This window comes from Aegilops tauschii, chromosome 5, assembly GCF_002575655.3.
Source record: "Aegilops tauschii subsp. strangulata cultivar AL8/78 chromosome 5, Aet v6.0, whole genome shotgun sequence".
NCBI lineage: Eukaryota > Viridiplantae > Streptophyta > Magnoliopsida > Poales > Poaceae > Aegilops > Aegilops tauschii.
This window is the reverse complement of record NC_053039.3, coordinates 27,860,831-27,880,737: the sequence shown is the minus strand read 5'-3', so window position 1 is coordinate 27,880,737 and position 19,907 is coordinate 27,860,831. Positions and strand designations below refer to the sequence as shown.

The window sequence follows — 19,907 nt, the reverse complement described above, 5'->3', positions numbered from 1 at the left end:
AGTGCCGCGCCTCGGTGATACGCACCGCCGGAGGGTCAGGGAGACGCCTGAGGGTCCCGCCGCCGTCGTCGTCCGAGTCGTCAGAGTCGTCGAGGAAGCTGAGGGCGTCGAGCTTGTGGAGGCTGAAGCCTTTGTCCCAGTCGTCCAAGACGAGGTAGAGGTGCTTGCGCCACCGCTTGCCGCAGTCGCAGCGCTTCTCGCTTGACCCCTCACGCCGACGCTTGGCCATCGTTGAGTCGTCGACGGTGCGTCTCGTGACGCCTCTTCTCCCCTCGATCTGTTGGTGCTGTTAGATCGATCTACGAAATTATGAGGAGCCAGCCGGTACTATATAGAGTAGTACGTAGTATCAAATGAGTATGTCAGACGGAATTCGAACAGAATTTGGAATCCGAGATCTGCAATGGCGAGGAAAGGAAGTGCTCATACGTACGCACCACCGCACCAAACAATCCGAGTCGGATCGGGTCCAGCACTGCACCAAACAATCCGAGTCGGATCAGGTTCACGCCCGCCGCCGTTTGCCACACGTCCTTGGACGTCGGGGGAGGGCTCAAGCTCTCGTCGGTGAAGAGTCTGAGCCGGGAGCGCGGTGGAGCGTGGCAGGCGGTGAAGGGAATTAGTTGGCCGCGGCAGATTACCTCTCTCTTCACTCGGATTCATTTTCTCCCCCCACTTTCCCTTATCTCTCTCTCTCTCTCTCTCTGGTTTTGATTTTTATTCCCCCCTATCTCTGATTTTTTTTTCACCGGTATTTACTGAAAAACGGACAAACTGCTCCACCACTTATTGATTTACCAGTTATTCTTTATAATAAGCTATACAAAATAAGGGTGTACCAAACAAATCATAGGTTAACCGACCAAAAAAACACCTTATATTTTAAGACAGAGGGAGTAGAATATTTTATGCCCCGTTGAAGCACACGAGCAGTTATCTAGTGATTATGTGAAATTTTGTGAACCCTACAAAGATGATAGAGGGATGGAATGAAATAGCGCAAAAGCATTTAGAAGTGCCCGCAAAGATCAATCGGTTATTTGTGAAATAGTTAAAACATTTGAAATGGAAGAAAGGAGAAACATAGTTCCACGCTAAAATAAAAGCAAGAACAAAAAATAACATAATTGTGTAAAGTTTAATAGGGTAAATAGGCAAAAAACTGAACGTAAGGTTTTTCGGGTATATCAAATTTACTTGATGTTTGATGCGTATATGCCCTAAGTGTGGTAACCCACCTTCCATGTTTGGGTCGTTCATGAGGAAAAATATTTTGCCATGGATGTCATAAAATTACACAACTAAGGGAAGTTCATTTGCCGGAGCAAATCAACATGGGTATGCAATAGTGTTAACACAAAGTAAGCGCCATTTGTGGTTTGAGCTCAGCAATTACAAAAAATAACGAGTGAAAGTAGCATTCTTCATGAGTATCATCCTACCATCCATTTGTGAGTGCCAATATCCACCGTGCGTATCCAGAAGGAAAAATAAATGATAAACACTTCAATCATAATATCTGGAGAGGAATACAATGTGCTACGTTGTATACAAATCTTTTTCCGTGAATAACCCGCAACAAAACAAAAATATACATGAAAAAAAGCTCTTTATCTAACCAAATACGTAAATAGGGATGAACTTTTTAAAATATTGGAAAATTCAGTGAGTGTGGGTTTATATTTCCAACTAATAACACTAAAGATGATATGCCACACACGTCATCATCATCAATACCCAAGATATAATTGTTCGAAAATGAAAGTCTTATTTCACTGAATGAAATTAGGATGTGTGTACATAATCTACCATCGTTTTGTATTGACATGAAACACACATACCCGTCATCATGGTCAACATACTAGGGAAAATTGTATTGTACTCAAAAGCTCTTTATGTTGGTCACTTGCAAAAAGAAGCGCATTGTGTTGCACCCACAAGAGCTCCATACACATGATCGTCTTGAGTACATCATTTTAAGTTGGTATGTATGCACAAATTGTGTATATTGAGTCCTAGGTTTCATGTTTAAGTATTACTGCACATACCCACAAATATCTTGGGTATGTCGTTGACTGGAGTAGGCATGTAACAGTCGTGTGTTACATCATAGTCTAACTATGATAAAATATTCTGTGCTATTTCGCTCAAAATTTCAACTTTGCCATGCAAGGGCTTCACAGTATTCAGCGTCGTGCCGCCCAAGATCTCCGCTGTCCAGCGCCACATGGACAATATACTTTTCAGTGAATCATTCTTCCTGTATCTTTCTTAAAAGAAACATGCAAAAAATCAATTTGGAACCATGAAAATAAAAATAACCATGCGCAAATACCTAGATCAAAAGACCAGAAATAGAATCTGAACTTGATGGAACAAGAGGAGAATAAAATTAGTATCTGATCTAGTATTCTCACTATCAAGCATGGGAAAATGGGTTTTTTTGATGTGTTCTCGCCATTTTCCATCAGGGCACACAGATGTTGCTTTCACTTTTTTTTAATCCGTGCTTCCTCCTTTTCATTTGCATAACAAAAGTACAATGTTCGGACATCAAGAGACACCAGAGGAGGGAAATAGAAAAGTGTTTTACTTCACACAGGACCAGTAATCTTCGAATCCTCAATTCAATAAACACTAAGTCGCTAGGAAACAAAGAAAACATGTTGGTAGGAAATAAAAATAAAATAACTTTTTAGGGCTATAAAAATAAAATAACTGACAAGGGAATCGCCTCTGGTGTAGGCCCATGGTGGCAGTCGGCCCGGTTAAAGCCCCAGACCCAACAACACCAGGGCCGGGTTAAAGGCCCAGGCCCAGCAACATCGAGCGAGAATGGGAACAGTCGGACTAGACTGGGGACATCGGACTCCCTGGAAGGTCAAAGGGTATGCCTCGAAGCCAAGAGTTGCCGCCACGTTCCACTACACATTAAAGCTAGTTACCACATTTAATAACTAGCAATAGTAACAATTAGGCTACTCATAGCGGGGAGTATCATATATGCATATGATACTAGTGTATGATATTATCTTCATAGTACATAGTATCATAGAGTAGTATCATAGATGATCATGTTTATTGCCATGCATGACACAAAGTAGCATACTCCCTCCATCCAGGTGATAAGTCAACTTAGTTTGTGCACCGCGATCAGGGAGGAGGGGGAAATGAGAGAACTTAATATTTGTTTTCTAATTAATAGCATTACATGCAATGAACTAACCACTGCAGGTCGTGTTTGGTAGTCTCAAGTCATTGAAAGCATGCAATGAACTAACCCAGGGGCAAAGCCAGGCTAGCACCAAGCGCCGGGCCCGCTTCAATACTACAGTGATTAACAGTGATCAACAGTGTAAAAACACTACAATAAACAAAGGAATAAATCCTCACGCCCCGGGCCCAGCCCCCCCTCCGGCCTGGGTCCTGTAGCCGCCATTGCACGTCCCACATCTCTTATTGGTTGATATGTCAAGAAACAAGAAACGAGGTGAAAATTAATCCACCGCGCCAAAATGTTTTGGGATTATTTGGTTTTCGTAAGGTGACTTATACACCTAGACGGAGGGAGTATCATTTAACATGATACGGTATCTACCTATGTTACTCAGCTCTAACCCTCTCTCTCTTCTTTAATTCTCTGTCACATCAGCATGTTTGCTATTACCGAGTGCATGATACCGGCTAAGATACCACCACTATGGCCAGCCTTAGTATTGATTAGGCTGTTATCTTTATCATTAAATAGTCGGCAGTTGGTTCCTTTAGCTATGTCGAGCCCTATATAAGGCATGGATGGGGCAACAAGTGGAGAGTTCGCATCTTTTGTGATATCATATGCATGAGCATAGTCATACAAGTATTAGAGCATCTACAACCGAACATAGCAAATATGACCCCCTTAACGCCCGCGGACGCGCCCGGTCAGTGACTGGGCGTGTCCGTTTTGAGCCTCTATTTATTCATCCACGCAGCCACACTCCTCATTTCTTTTCTCATATGTCCGGTCAGTTGCACGTGATTGGTGGAGATGAAGAGAGGGAAATAAAATAATGAATAAAGAAAGAGAAAAGATGGTCCGGGTGTGGCCGCATCCTACGTGGCGGAATGCCCGGGTGGGTCCGCGAGCCCTCATATCCTCCCCATATTTGAGATGGCTATGAGGGTTCGCGGACAGTCCAGGCGTATAGGGATGATATGAGGGGTCCGGTTGGATCATGTTTTTCCTTCTCTCTCTAGTCCATTCACTGACCGGGCATGTTCACGGGCGTATGAGGATGTTTTGAGGCGTCCGGCTATAGCTCTTATCCCTTAGTGTGGGAGCCTGGTTCACCCCGCCGCTCCACTCTCTGAGAGTGCGTTGCTAGTGTTTGGGAGTATGCACTTCTCGCCCCGATGTGACTGCCACATTGTGCCATCTACGACTTCAGAGTTCTCTAAATTGGTGTTATACAGTGTGCCCAACACCTGGAGCAACTGCTCTCCTCGGCTCCACCACCAGTTTTTGCATCACTACTAGAAGAGAGATCTACTTCATACACCATTAATTGGACACCTGCTTCATGTTCTTCATCCATGTGGCAGCCAATGTTTAGATCAACTGGGGTGGTGCATTTGTTAGAAATTGTGGGCATGCGGTCTACCCTCTAATTCCTCTTCCTTTTCCGTGGTGCCGCTCACAATGCATTATGAGGCTAGAGGGTAGGGACCTATTTATAGACTCCACTTCCAGGTGTTTTAATATTTTACCTGTTTCCGGAAAGATCCGTATGACTCCTGAACAATGTTACCAACCACGATAAAACATGTCAGTTTTTCGAGTCTAAACATACTAGTCCCTAGCACACATGTGTGAGTCATGTGCCATGATTAGATTGTATATGTGAGATCAACTTCCATTCTTAATCATGTGGGTCAACAGCCTGCAGAGCCGATCCTGCAAAACAAACCCAACTCTTCCACCCTGTGATGTCCCGGGAAAAAACGTACGTACATATAAAATTCCAGTAGAGTTGACCCCTATCAATTCCTCTTCTGTATTCCATCACAGTCGTCCTCGGCACCTCGAGTATTAGTTTCTCGAGTGAAATTCTGAGTTTAATCATTCCACACCTCGTGTATACAATGGGAACTTCCTCAACTGTGTTTACTTTTAACCATAAACTCTGAAATAGGTGGCAGGTTGTGATGAACATTCCAGGATCATATATGATGCCTGAGATTCCCTTAGCGTCAAATATTTCCTTCCACTGCTTGAATGCAGCAATAAATTCCGTTAGCTAAGTTTGATAGTATAAAGAAGATACATTTAGTATCCCCTTTTCCACAGGAGTTCAAAGATAATTCCTCACTGAGTATGATTCCCCTTATCCAGGTAGTTTAACGTGTTTGCAATTTTCCATAGAAAAATGTATCAAAACATTCCCTATGTATTTCCACTCCCAAAAAATGGAAGCTTCAAACATGCCTTTCATATGGAAGTTAGAAAATGTCCAAGCTTACACTTCCATCAATGTGACTTTATCATTGCAAACAACAAGAACAATGTTAACATATACAATAATAATGCAAAATACTTTATACTTACATTTGTAGATGACCACCTTGCTTCATTTAGAAAACCATATGTCCTGCTATTCCGTTGATGTGAAGCTTGTTATAAGACCATACATTAATATGTTGAATTAGCAAACCATGTCTTTATTCCCTCTTTCCCTAAATTCCGAAGAAAGAACTTCGAAAAAACTATATTTCCCTTTGTGTAAACAATTGAATAATAAGTGTAACATTATAATTAATATTCCAGTGAGCCATTTTTCCTTAAAAAGAAAACACTCACATACAATGGGCTTGCGGTCGTTTGGTAAGATAATAAGTTGCCAAACGTTATTCTTCCTCGTTGAGTTTATTCCTTCCCGTATTTCTTCCACCCATAGCTTGCGTTGATGAAATATTTAAACCTTCCTATTAAAAAACTTCAGTTATTCCTCTAAAAAATTAGAGTGACTTCCCCCAAATACACGCGATGATTATGTAACATGGTATTCCAAGTTAATTCCTCCCACTTATCCTAAGCATGTTAGTGTCAGGAGTTACACTTGTAGTTTCCTTCGGGGTCAAGATTAATAATTCCATCATAACATTGTGCTCCCACTTTCCACCAGTTTTCCTTTTCCAGATCAAAGAAATACCCTTGATCCACTAGAATAAAAATTAACAAATTCCTGGTGTGTGCTTTGTATTAATTGAGAATTTCCTGCCAAAATAAAATACTTCCTTCCAGCTAGCAAACCATAAGGAGTGACTGCGCTTGTTGAACAATGACATAAAGAGATGACATTGTGTAATGCTTCTTCCAAACAACTAGGGAGTATATATAAAATTCAATTCCTCCATCCAGGTGGAGTATATGGTATATTGCAATAGTGAATGAAGTTCCATACTCTTTACATATTCAGTTGATATATTCCTGAAGTGTACTTCCCCCACCAATCAGTTGTTAAAACTGTGAGATCTTTAATCAACTGATTTTCCACTTCAGTAAACAATATGACATACACAATAAAACATCCTGACTTGTATTTTGAAAGGTATACATAACCATGTAAAGTGCAATCATCGATGTTAGAAATTTTGGGCTATGCGGTCTACCCTCTAATTCCTCTGCCTTTTCCGTGGTGCCGCTCACAATGCATAATGTGGCTAGAGGGTAGGGACCTATTTATAGACTCCACTTCCAGGTGTTTTAATATTTCACCTGTTTTCCGAAAGATCCGTATGATTCCTGAACAATGTTACCAACCACGATAAAACATGTCAGTTTTTCGAGTCTAAACGTACTAATCCCTAGCACACATGTGTGAGTCATGTGGCATGATTAGATTGTATATGTGAGATCAACTTCCAATCTTAATCATGTGGGTCAACAGCCTGCAGAGCTGATCCTGCAAAACAAACCCAGCTCTTCCACCCTGTGATGTCCCGGAAAAAAACTCAGGTACATATATTTCATTTATTTGTATAGTAATACTAATATGGTGCAGTTTCACTGGCTAGAGTCAGAAATTCTTTTCAAAACATGTTACACATGGAATTTTATTTATTGGTTAATATGTTTTAGCCAAGTGGGAGATGTTGGATATTTATGTGGCTTTCAACATTCATTCAACATGATTATAATGTATTTAACTCAATGTGGAATTATTCATATTATTAATGTTTGTGACGGGGAATAACTGATGTAGAATTTCACTCAAGGAACTAATACTCGAGGTGCCGAGGACGACTGTGATGGAATACCGAAGAGGAATTAGAGGGTAGACCGCATAGCCCACAATTTCTAACAACATTGCCCTTGAGGACAGTAAGGTTCAGTATTTTTTACTTCTGAAATTGGTCTAGCATAACATCCGCCTCATCATCATCCTCTACATACACTAAACCAGCCACACCCATGCCTCATCCTTAACATAATACATGTAGTCAGTCACCCCATACCCCTCTGTTTCTATTAGTGATATCAAATTGTAATAGTGATTTCTGATCCCTCCATCTCAAAATGATTTAATATAAAGTTAGTTGAACTACTAAATCAGCGACATTTATTTTGGGACGGAAGGAGTATAAGATTGTGGTTATTAGGTACATACCCCATTTTCTGCCATATATAGTTGCGATTTAAAGATAATCATTTTGTCGTTAGTGCAACTCCAAATTAATTGTGGTGGTTATTTGTATTGGTTCCAAGTTTCTAACCGAACATAGCTCCTTTTTATATATAACTTCTGTAGATAACATGTAACTTTGACATTGGTAAGGTTGGTTCTTCATATGTGGAGTGATAAGGATCAGGTCAACTGAATATGATCTAAATATATTGCAACCGGTTCCCGCTGCAACGTGCAGGGTATCATCTAGTTTTTTTGGTGAACGCGAGATGCTAGCTAGCCTCCTACATGTGTTTGCATGTTGGTCTGGTCTTGTGTGTATCCTCAAGCGATTTCGAAGAGACAGAGATAGTCATGTAGTTGGTGGTGCCTTGTGCGTGCGTGCGTGGTGTTAATGTCCAGGGCATGCATGGTGGCTGATTAGTGCGTTCGCATGTGCTACTTAAAGAGCAGTGTAGAAATGTTTGTTTCAGTTGAATTGAAGAGAAATAGAAGGAAGGAAATTAAAAGCTCAGTCTTTGCGTGAGGCAGCCGAGGCGCCCAAAAGAAATTCTAGTTTCTTGTGTTCATGCGTGCGTGACCCGTGACTGTAGGCAGCCGTGAGGAAGAAGAGGGAAGTCAGCTCCAACATCTCGTTTGCTGACAAAAATTCTAAAACATCTGCTAGAAAAATTCCATCTTTTAAAACACGTACAAACATCTACTCCCTCCATTCTTGAAAGAATGTACTTTCATCTTTGTTAGAGGGTCAAACTATCTCAAAATTAGATTGAGTATGTGCAAAAATATATTAATGCTTTGGTATATGTCATAAATATATTTTATCATGAATCTAATGCTACTAATTTGATGGCATAAATATTGATCTATTATTATATAATACAATCTAACATAAGAGAGTTTGACTTTCCAATAAAATTAAAAGTACACTCTTTTAAAACGGAGGGGATACACTACATGTCTACTTGCATTCTCGTCTCAGATGGAACTCCATCACCCAAACCATTTCATCGAGGGGTCTTCACTCTCGGCCGTAGTAGATGGCCTTCTCCGCATCCTCGCCGGGACGCACCACGAAGTCGTCGAGCCCCTCGTCGCCGGGGCGGTACAGCTCGAACCTGCCGAAGTCCAGCGTCGCCCACATCTCCCTGACCCACGCCTCCGACCTGGCCCTGTCGGCGAAGTAGCCGTGCTCCACCTCCACGTAGGCCTTGGTGAAGAACTGCTCCACGACGTCGTCGCGGAATTCGTTCCACATGGCGCCGATCCTCCCGGCGAGCGCCGCCCTCTCCGGGTCCTCCGGCGTCGGGCAGGCCTCGCTCCTCAGGGCCAGGATGAGCTTGACGTCCGACTCCGACAGCCGCGGCTTCTGCCCGGTGCTGGCCCCGCCGTCGAGGTTGAGTGGCTTCACCGGACCACGGGCGCCGGCAACCTGCTCCATCGATATCGGACCCTCCTCACTGGCGATATGGTCGGTAGATCTGGTCTGCCTCAGCGATTTCGAAGTTGGATTGTGTGGAGTTGGCGAGTTGTGAGGGAGGGAGGTGGAGGAGACGGCGATGTATATAAAGCCTTCGTTGCGACTATCAGTCGGAGTCGGTGCCTCTCCGACCCGGTCCGATCACAACGATGTACATAATACTACTGAAAAAGCGTACAGTACGCTGTAGATTACAACACGAATAGAGAAGTACGTTACGTACGTATATGCGTGGTGGAAGTGGAACTACGCAGTACAAGGTATTTTTACAGTGCCACGCACGATCTTCTGCTAGCCTAAGCCTGCCGCGTGCGCGTCATCCTCCTCTCATTCATCTCGGCGGCCGCGGCCACCGCATCGGCGACGCCCTTGCCTCCTCCACCACCTCCCGCAGGAGCGTTGCGTTTCGCAGCTGTGGCCACCGCAACGGCGTCCTCCCTCGTGGCCACCTTGTTGGCCGGCAGCACCGCCGCGGCGCTGCCCAGCACGTCCCTCAGCCGGACCTTCTCCTCCTCCGCGAGGTCGGGCCTCATGTTGGTCTCCGCGGCCTGCTGAGCCGCGGCCGCCACGCCGCCCGGCACGACGCCGCCCAGCCCCGTCGCGCGCGTCTCGGCGGCCTGCACCGCCGCCGCGTCCGCGAGGTCCACCGGCCTCTCGCCCGCCGACGTCTGCGCCGCGGCCTGTAGAGCTTCGCCGATGGTCACCGCGTCCGTCGCCTCCTCCACACCGGCGCCCGGCACCGGCACCGTGAACTGCGCCATCACCTGCATGTTACGCGCGTACGTACATAAAGTTGCCGTGCAAGTTCATGGAGCGCGCGCGCATGCATGCACACGAGATATAGAGACGCGCGCTTGTTACCTGGCCGCCGGCGGTGGCAGTGACGACGCGTCTCCCGGCGTGTGGTTCGTCGGTCTCGGTGACCCGGAGCTCGCCGCGGCGGCCATCTTGTTTCTGCTGCTGATCATCATGGGTGAGGACCTCGTCGCGCTGGCGGCGCGCGTCGTGAGCGGCGGCGGAGGGCGGGTAGACGTCGCCGGTGCGGACGGGCTGGGGCTGGTCGCTCATGACAGGCGTCGGCCTCGCGCGAGAGTTTACCGGGGAAGGCTGCTGCTTTGGCTAGCTAGCTTGGCAAGTTTCCAACCCCCTTGCGTCGCGGGGAATAAATGGTGACGACTGAGAGGGGGACGGGAAGGTGGTAGAGCGGCGCGATTTGGCGCTGCCTGGGTGAGCTTGCCACGGCGAGCTCCTCTGCAACGACACCTGCAAAGTAGAAAGACAGCAGCACGACACCTGGAATGACGATCTCCGTTGCACGGCACGTACGCGGCACCAGTTTGTAGTGTGGGCCGGCGGGCTCCTGTTTTTTACACCGTGCAACTGAAAAGAACTAATTAAGATATACAAACATGCCAAATGAAGGCGAATTCACTACCTGAACAGGGCGCTACCCCGACGGCCGAAACAATGCCGACAGCCCCCGTCGGCCTATTCAGAGCTATGCCGACAGCAAGGTTCAGGCTGTCGGCATATACATGCCGTCGGGCTACCCTAAGATAAGCCGACGGCCCCCGTCGGCACTGAAAGGCCGTCGGCCTAGCTACGAGCACGCCTACAGCTGCCGTCGGCATACTTGTGGGCCCGGTGACCCCGCTCGTGACGGGCGGCTAACGGCGTCCGAACTATGCCGAGGGTGGAGACGGGCTGCCGTCGGCATAGGTACGCATGCCACGTCATCGATCCGGGACGCACCGACCAGCATATATGCCGACGACTGTCGTCGGCATATCTGCCACGTCATTGATCCGTGGCACGCCGCCCGCCTGAAGCCTGGCCGTAGCTATGCCGACGACAGTGCCGTCGGCATAGTTATATATATATTTTTCCCCAGTTTTCATATATAAGTTTTAATGTTTTTTATGTATTATTATTTGAGTAACTTACATGTACCATGTGTAAATATAAACATACATACATTACTTATCGATTTGGTGAATTTTTTCATAGATTATGAATATATATGTAGTTTGTATTTTTTTCGAGTACGTTAATAATGTGACCTGATGTTCTTTTGAATATAGGTACTTATAGTTTATTAAAATCAAAAACAGCTATGCCGACATAAGTGTTGTGGCGGTTGCAAACGTCCGGCGTGCGTCTCCGGAGTGTGACCCCCTCACGTCCGAGGTGTGGCCCCCCTCACGGACGGTGCCGCTGCCGGCACCTGCAGGGGGGAAATAGCCGCGTCGGGTCTACACGAAGGCGTTCTTGATGTAGGTTTGCCCCGGACGTTGCTCCCAAGTGTTCCTATGGGCTGACCTAACACAACCGAGTGGATAGGTCAACTGGTCAGAGCCCGTCCGTGGAAAGTCAAAGGGCTAGATCTCGTGGTCAACCGCTCCAGGGTTAGGCGAGACGGGGCCCTGGGGGTAGCAACGCCATCGGAGCGTCGCACCGGCCCCACATATATGACGTACGGTGTGCTGGCATGTCTGAAGAGGCAACACGCGGCTCCGGCATGTGGCCCCCATCACGGACGGCGCCGCCGCCGGCACCTGGAGGGGGGAAACGACCACGTCGGGTCTACACGGAGGGGATCTTGCAGTGGGTTTGGCCCGGATGTTGCTCCCAAGTGTTCTTACGGGCTGACCTAACACAACCGGGTGGAGAGGTCCACTGGCCAAAGCCCGTACGGGGAAAGTCAAAGGGCTAGATCTCATGGTCAACCGCTCCAGGGTTAGGCGGGAGGGGGGCCCTCGGGGGTAGCAATGCCACCTGAGCGTCGCACCAGGCGCTCATACATGCCGTACGGTATGGTGGCATGTCCGAAGAGGCGGCACGCATCTCCGGGGTGTGGTCCCCCTCACGGACGGCGCCGCCGCCGGCACCTGGAGGGGGAAACGACCGCGTCGCACGGAGGGGATCTTGCTGTGGGTTTGGCCCGGATGTTGCTCCCAAGTGTTCCTATTGGCTGACCTAACACAACCGGGTTGAGAGGTCAACTGGTCTAAGCCCGTACGTGGAAAGTCAAAGGGCTAGATCTCATGGTCAACCGTTCCAGGGTTAGGCGGGACGGGGGACCTTGGGGGGTAGCAATGCCACCGGAGCGTCGCACCGGGCCCTCATACATGCCGTACGGTGTGGTGGCATGTCCGAAAGGGCGGCATGTGTCTCCGGGGTGTGGCCTCCCTCACGGACGGCGCCACCACCGGCACCTGGAGGGGGGAAACAACCGCGTCGGGTCTACACGGAGGGGATCTTGCTGTGGGTTTGGCCGGGACGTTGCTCCCAAGTGTTCCTATGGGCTGACCTACCACAACCGGGTGGATGGGTCTACCGGTCAGAGCCCGTCCATGGAAAGTCAAAGGGCTAGATCTCGTGGTCATACGCTCCAGGGTTAGGCAGGACGGGACCCTTGGAGGGGGGGGGGGGGGTAGCAATGCCAGCGGAGCATCGCACCGGGCCGTCATACATGCCGTACGGTGTGGTGGCATGTCCGAAGGGGCGGCACGTGTCTTCGGGGTGTGTCCCCCCTCACGGACGGCGCCGCCGCCGGCACTTGAAGGGGGGAAACGACCGCGTCGGGTCTACACGGAGGGGATCTTGCTGTGGGTTTGGCCGGGACGTTGCTCCCAAGTGTTCCTATGGGCTGACCTACTACAACCGGGTGGATAGGTCCACTGGTCAGAGCCCGTCCATGGAAAGTCAAAGGGCTAGATCTCGTGGTCAACCGCTCCAGGGTTAGGCAGGACGGGGGCCTTGGGGGGGGGGGGGGGTAGCATTGCCACCGGTGCATCGCACCGGGCCCTCATACATGTCGTATGGTGTCGTGGCATGTTCGAAGAGGCGGCACGCGTCTCCGGGGTGTGGCCCCCCTCATGGACGACGCGGCTGCCAGCACCTGGAGGGGGAAACGGCCGCGTCAGTTCTACACAGAGGGGTTCTTGATGTGGGTTTGCCCTGTACGTTGCTCCCAAGTGTTCCTATGGCCTGACCTAACACAACCGGGTGGAGAGGTCCACTAGTCAAAAGCCGTCCGGGGAAAGTTAAAGGGCTAGATCTCATGGTCAACCGCTGCAGGGTTAGGGGGGACGGGGGCCCTGGGGGGTAGCAATGCCACCAGAGCGTGGCACCGAGCCCTCATACATGTCCGTACGGTGTGGTGGCATGTCCGAAGAGGCCGCACGCGTCTCCGGGGTGTGGCGCCCCTCACGGACGCGCCGCCGCCGGCACCTGGAGGGTGGAAACGACCGCGTCGGGTCTACACGGAGGGGATATTGCTGTGGGTTTGGCCCGTACGTTGCTCCCAAGTGTTCCTATGGCCTGACCTAACACAACCGGGTGGAGAGGTCCACTGGTCGAAGCCCGTATGGGGAAGTCAAAGGGCTAGATCTTGTGGTCAACCGCTCCAGGGTTAGGTGGGACGGGGGCCGGGGGGGGGGGGGGGGCGGTAGCAATGTCACCGGAGCGTCGCACCGGGCCCTCATACATGCTGTACGGTTTGGTGGCATGTCCGAAGAGGCGGCACGCGTCTCCGGGGTGTGGCCTCCCTGACGGACGACGCTGTCGCCGGCACCTGGAGGGGGGAAATGACCGCGTCGGGTCTACACGGAGGGGATCTTGCTGTGGGTTTGGCCGGGACGTTGCTTCCAAGTGTTCCTATCTCCTGACCTACCACAACCGGGTGGAGAGGTCCACTGGTCAAAGCCCGTCCATGGAAAATCAAAGGGCTAGATCTCGTGGTCAACCGCTACAGGGTTAGGCTGGACGGGGGCCCTGGGGGGTAGCAATGCCACCGGAGCCTCGTACCGGGCCCTCATACATGCCGTACGGTGTGGTGGCATGTCCGAAAAGGCGGCACGCGTCTCCAGGGTGTGGCCCCCACTGGTGCACGTCGGTCCTAAACAAACGGGTTTTAACCCCTTTCCGCTACGGCATTTCGAACCGTCGCCAAGTGAGTGTGTGCGATAGGGTGTCCTTCCCACACGACCCAGAAATCGTCGGGGATAGGCCCTCCTGGGACACAGGCTGGGGCCGTGTGCGATCGGGCGAGTCATCGAAACCCAATCATTTCCGTAGGTATGTACATCCCACACGGTAATCCGAGAAAATCATTTCCGTTGGTATGTACATCCCACACGGTGAATCCCAGAAAAACATTTCCGTTTATATGTATATCACACACAGTCAATCCAAGGAATACGTTTCCGTTGTTATGTACATCCCACACAGTCAATCCAGGGAAAACGTTTCCGTTCGGACGTAAATCCCACACAGTTTTATGTGTAGGCTCGTGTGTGAAAGGTGTAACTATCACACACGGTCTTCCTTGGTTAACTGTTTGCTTTATCAATTATATCACACATGATTTGATGAAGAAAAATGTGTGGCATTGGGCTATCCATCGCAAGAGCTTTTATTGCTAGAACCGTTTGCAAAGGTCCATGACACATTTAGCAGGTTTATTAGGTTATAATTAATAATTCCAGTATTACGCAAATTTACATTTCATATCGAACAACTGTTTGCCAATTTCATATCAGGCACATAAATATATTATAACATCACAGTACAGTAGCTACATGAAAACAGCACAGTACAACATATAGCTAGTTCAACTTCATAAGAATAATATATTCATTTCCCTAATCGAGATCATCCAGGCTCGTCTTATCCACCTCTGCTTTCAGTTAAGTAAGAACCCATTTTGCACGGGCCAACTAGGAATGTGCCTCCTCCTTCTCTAACACCATCTTAGCAAAGTCTGATTTAAAAAATCTGAGCTCATTCTCCACCAACTTTTTATCCCGCATCTTGAAATATGGTTCAGCGTTGACAAGACTTTCCCTAAGACTACATGTGTTCACTTCCTCATACATGCTCCAGAGCTTCGTTAGGCACATCTTCAAAGACTGTGGCCACTCTTAATCAACCCACTCCAAGTAAGAACACTTCCGTTCATCCTATAATATTTAAAACTAGATCAGTAACAATTGTAGGGGAAATGGGTTTATAGCAACATAGAAAATCACCAATGCTTATTTTGAAAAACTGAAGAAACATGTTAATTATGACATATCTTCTCACAAAGATCAATGTGCAAATGAAATAATTGGTACTGAGACAACAACCAAATTCTGGAACATAAGAAGCTACAACGACACTACAACGACGCTACAAGTTCTTACTCATGCACAATAAATAACAAATTGAACATTTTATGAGGAAGGTAAATATAACTGCAACAGCATAGCGACAGTGTTTGGATGACGGCAAATTGATACTAACAGGTGTGTACATGCATAAATTTAGTAACATAGAACTAATAGCAGTAAGACCGTCCACTATGTATGCCAAAACTGGTGTAAAGACAACTGTTGCTACATCTCGCACCGGTGCCCTGAACTGGCAAGCCGATGCAGCGAAAAAAAATCAGGTACCCGGACTCCGGAGCACGTAGTTGCTCCGATGCCCAGTTCCTTCATGCCATAAAGATTTAGCATTTTACTGCTTGGCTGCTCGGATGTGTGGACCAAAGTTGGCTGCACAAACTGCCGAAGCGGTGCCAAATAATTTTCTAATGGCACCACTGATGAGATGGCAACAATTTAAGATAGTAGGTACAAACTGTGACACTGTCTTAGGATGCATTTGGTTGAATGTGTGGTATGAATGGGTTGGGACCGTGACAGTGTCTGAATCAAATCTAACAAATGATTTGTAACAAAGGAAGAGGGTCTAACCTTCTCTGCACATGCCAGAAACTTCCTCCCAGTGTCCATAGAATCAAACGCAAGTAGCTTCACGCATGGAGATTGGTGGTGACAACCAGCAGATAGATCTTCAGCCACCCCGCTCCATTCGTTGCCACTGATGGTCTTAGGGAGCTACAAGAGGAAGAAACGACTCAAATCGCCCTCCGGGTAAAAATCCTTCATTCCAAGTCATAGCCCGAGAGATAGAAGAGAGGCATACCCGGGTGGTGAAGGAGTATTCGCCGGAGGAGGAACCGCTGGAGATGTCTTTGAAGAAGACCATGGCGACCCCGGCGGTAGGATGCGAGACGGCGAGAGCAAGGAAGCGGCTATAGCTTAGCAAGGAAGGAAGGAAGGAAGGAAGGAAGGAGGAAATAGGGGAAATGTGACTTGTGGTCGAGGAGAAAGGGGGTGGGGAAGAGGGGAAGGGGGTGGGGGTAGATATTTTGGCGGTAGGATAAAATTTTGGAAATGTGGAGGGAAACTGTGCGCGCGGTGCCGCCGGACCATTCACTTTGAACGATTGTGTGCATCGCAAACGATTCTTCTGCTTTACGCGCATGGGATGAGTTTGATAATTCAAATTTTGGTCTCAAGGCATGGGCACGTTCACTTTGAACGCGCGCGGTGCCGCTGGACCATTCACTTTGAACGATTGTGTGCATCGCAAACGATTCTTCTGCTTTACGCGCACGGGATGAGTTTGATAATTCAAATTTTGGTGGAAATTTCCCCGGGTACGTCATTGCATAATTTAACATCTCTTGCTAATTTGGGCACACAAAAGAGCGTACAGCAGACATACCACACTTACTGAATCGAGCAATTTTAGTAATTACACAGGGCCAGTTGACCTAAACATTGCTCTAACAAAAGACCAGCATTAAAAACAAAGCCTAAGTACGCATAATTAAAAATCCGCCACCGCGCCGGCCTATGCATCACCGGTGTGAGATGAGACGTCGATGACTTATCCTGGCGACATGCCGCCATTGGTGGACTCGGCGTCCTCCCTGCTGAAGTCGACCTCGTCCTCGTCCTCGTGCTCGGCGCTGCCCTCAAGGTTGCAGTACTCGTAGTAGTGGCTGCGCCAGAACTCGCGTTGGTACTCCACCACCGATTCCTCTGCGGACAGACTCTTCTCTACCTCGACCTCGGCCACGCGCAACTCCTCCTCCCGGCGCTCGTCGATCTCCGCCGCCTCCTTCATCTCCAGCTCCCGCTCGGCGACCTCATGAGGAAGCAGGTGCTCCATGGCCACCGCCGCCTTTTTAGACGTGGGTTGCATGCTGGAGCCCGAGGTGGCCTGGAATATCTTGGCGTGTACATCCTCGATCTTGGCGTGGATGGCCTCGACCCGGGCCAGGGCGACATCAGCGGCACGGACGGCAGCTCGAGCGCTCTCGGCGTTTGCATCCGCCGTCGCAGCAGCAGTTGCAGCCGTCTCGGCTGATGCAGTTGCCCTATCGGCTGCCGTAGACGCCCTCTTGGCGGAAGCAGCCGCCCTCAATGCGGATGCGGCGACACTCTCGGCGTAGGCAGCCGCGCTCTTGGCGCAAGCGGCGGCGCTCGGGGGGGGGGGGACGCGGCCATCATACGGGCCTTCACGAAGCGTTTCCACGGTGTCATCTTTGCAAGAAGGGGGTGCGGGAATGGGGATCGGGATTCGTGGATTCAGGGGTTGCCGGCACTAGAGCAGACGAGCTGGCGAAGCTTAAGGAGGGAGACTTAAATAGACCTAGATATTTTCAACACAAACGGTTCTTAGAAAACAACTGTGTGTGATGTTGTAGATATTTTTTATTAGCTGTGAAAAACGAATTTGGAATAAAGTGCCAACGGATGGTGTTTTAAAGGAACGAGAAATTTTGTAGTACTAATACAACTGTCATGTCAAATTTTGGAAAATTTCAGGGGTCATTTGACCTTCTAAGACATTTAAGTGATTTTCTAGCCATTTAATGACCGTAATTGAAATTTGAACTACATGTACATGCAACAGCTAACCATAACGGTTTGAAAACTCATATTTCGTGTACTTGTGTGCGATTTAAATCCATGTGCAGTAAATTGGAAACATATTGGTCTAACGGCTATGACACAATTAAGCATGGAGTGACATGACATTTTAATTCTAAAAAAAATCAGAAACAAATGAAACCTTGGTTGATGTAATGTCATGCCACCAAGATGATGTGGTAAAAAAATTGGCATGTTTGACCAAAGTTTGGACACACACCTCTCACAAACCGGAGCAACTCACTAGAAGGAACAATGCATGTTTGCTGACGAACGAGAGATAGCTTCCTCTTACGGCCTTTAATTTTTTTCTACGTCTAACGTGCAGTACTACAACAGTAATGTGAAATTTTTAAAAATTCTAGGGGTCATTTGACCTTTTAAAGACATTTATGTGATTTTCTAGCCATTTAATGACCATAATTCAAATTTGAACTACATCTACATGCAACGCGTAACCAAAACGGTTTGAAAAATCATATTTGTGTACTTGTGTGCGAGTTAATTCCATGTGCAGTAAACTAGAAGGAATTTTCAAACATTTTGTATCACGACATGGACACATATGCATGAATACGTATGCATGGAGTGGCATGGCATTTTAATTCCAAAAAAAAATCAAAAACACATGAAACCTTGGTCGATGTAATGTCATGCCACCAAGATGATGTGGTAAAGAAATTGGCATGTTTGACGAAAGTTTGGACACACACCCCTCACAAACCGGAGCAACTCGCTAGAAGGTTCGTGGTTCCGAGAAGGAACAATGCATGTTTGATGACGAACGGGAGATAGCTTCCTCTTACGGCCTTGAAATTTTTTCTACGTCTAACGTGCACTACTACAACTGTAATGTGAAATTTTGGAAAATTCTAGGAGTCGTTTGACCTTTCAAAGACATTTAAGTGATTTTTTAACCATTTAATGACTATAATTCAAATTTGAACTACATCTACATGCAACGCCTAACCAAAACGGTTTGAAAAATCATATCTGTGTACTTGTGTGCGAGTTAATTCCATGTGTAGTAAATTAGAAGGAATTTTCAAACATATTGGTCTCACGACATGGACACATGCATACGTATGCATGGAGTGACATGGCATTTTAATTCAAAAAAATAGAAAATGATCAGAAACACATGAAACCTTGGTTGATGTAATATCATGCCACCAAGATGATGTGGTAAAGAAATTGGCATGTTTGACAAACATTAACCGGAGCAACTTGCTAGAAGGTTCGTGGTTCCGAGAGGGAACAATGCATGCTTGATGACAAACGGGAGATAGCTTCCTCTTACGGCCTTGAAATATTTTCCTACGTTTAACGTGCAACTGTCATGTGAAAATTTGGTAAATTTGAGGGGTCATTTGACCTTCTAAAGAGATTTAAGTGATTTTCTAACCATTTAATGACCGTAATTCAAATTTGAACTACATCTAAATGAAGGAAATATGCCCTAGAGGCAATAATAAAGTTATTATTTATTTCCTTATTTAATGATAAATGTTTATTATTCATGCTAGAATTGTATTAACCGGAAACTTGATACATGTGTGAATACATAGACAAAACAATATGTCACTAGTATGCCTCTACTTGACTAGCTCGTTGAATCAAAGATGGTTAAGTTTCCTAGCCATAGACATGAGTTGTCATTTGATTAATGGGATCACATCATTAGGAGAATGATATGATTGACTTGACCCATTCCGTTAGCTTAGCACTTGATCGTTTAGTATTTTGCTATTGCTTTCTTCATGACTTATACATGTTCCTATGACTATGAGATTATGCAACTCCCGTTTACCGGAGGAACATTTTGTGTGCTACCAAACGTCACAACGTAACTGGGTGATTATAAAGGTGCTCTAAAGGTGTCTCCGAAGGTACTTGTTGGGTTGGCGTATTTCGAGATTAGGATTTGTCACTCCGATTGCCGGAGAGGTATCTCTGGGCCCACTCGGTAATGCACATCACTATAAG

At 47.4% G+C, this 19,907-nt stretch overlaps 1 protein-coding gene across 1 annotated transcript; it reads right to left on the bottom strand.

The window, feature by feature from the left end:
* Positions 1-9,229: 9,229 nt before the first annotated feature.
* LOC109760590 (late embryogenesis abundant protein 3-like) lies at positions 9,230-10,283 on the bottom strand. The gene is made up of 2 exons (XM_020319400.4): positions 10,009-10,283; positions 9,230-9,911 (listed from the first exon to the last, which is right to left on the bottom strand). The coding sequence occupies exons 1-2, from the start codon at positions 10,213-10,215 to the stop codon at positions 9,444-9,446; spliced, it is 675 nt and encodes a 224-aa protein (XP_020174989.1). The 5' UTR covers positions 10,216-10,283; the 3' UTR covers positions 9,230-9,443.
* Positions 10,284-19,907: the final 9,624 nt, after the last annotated feature.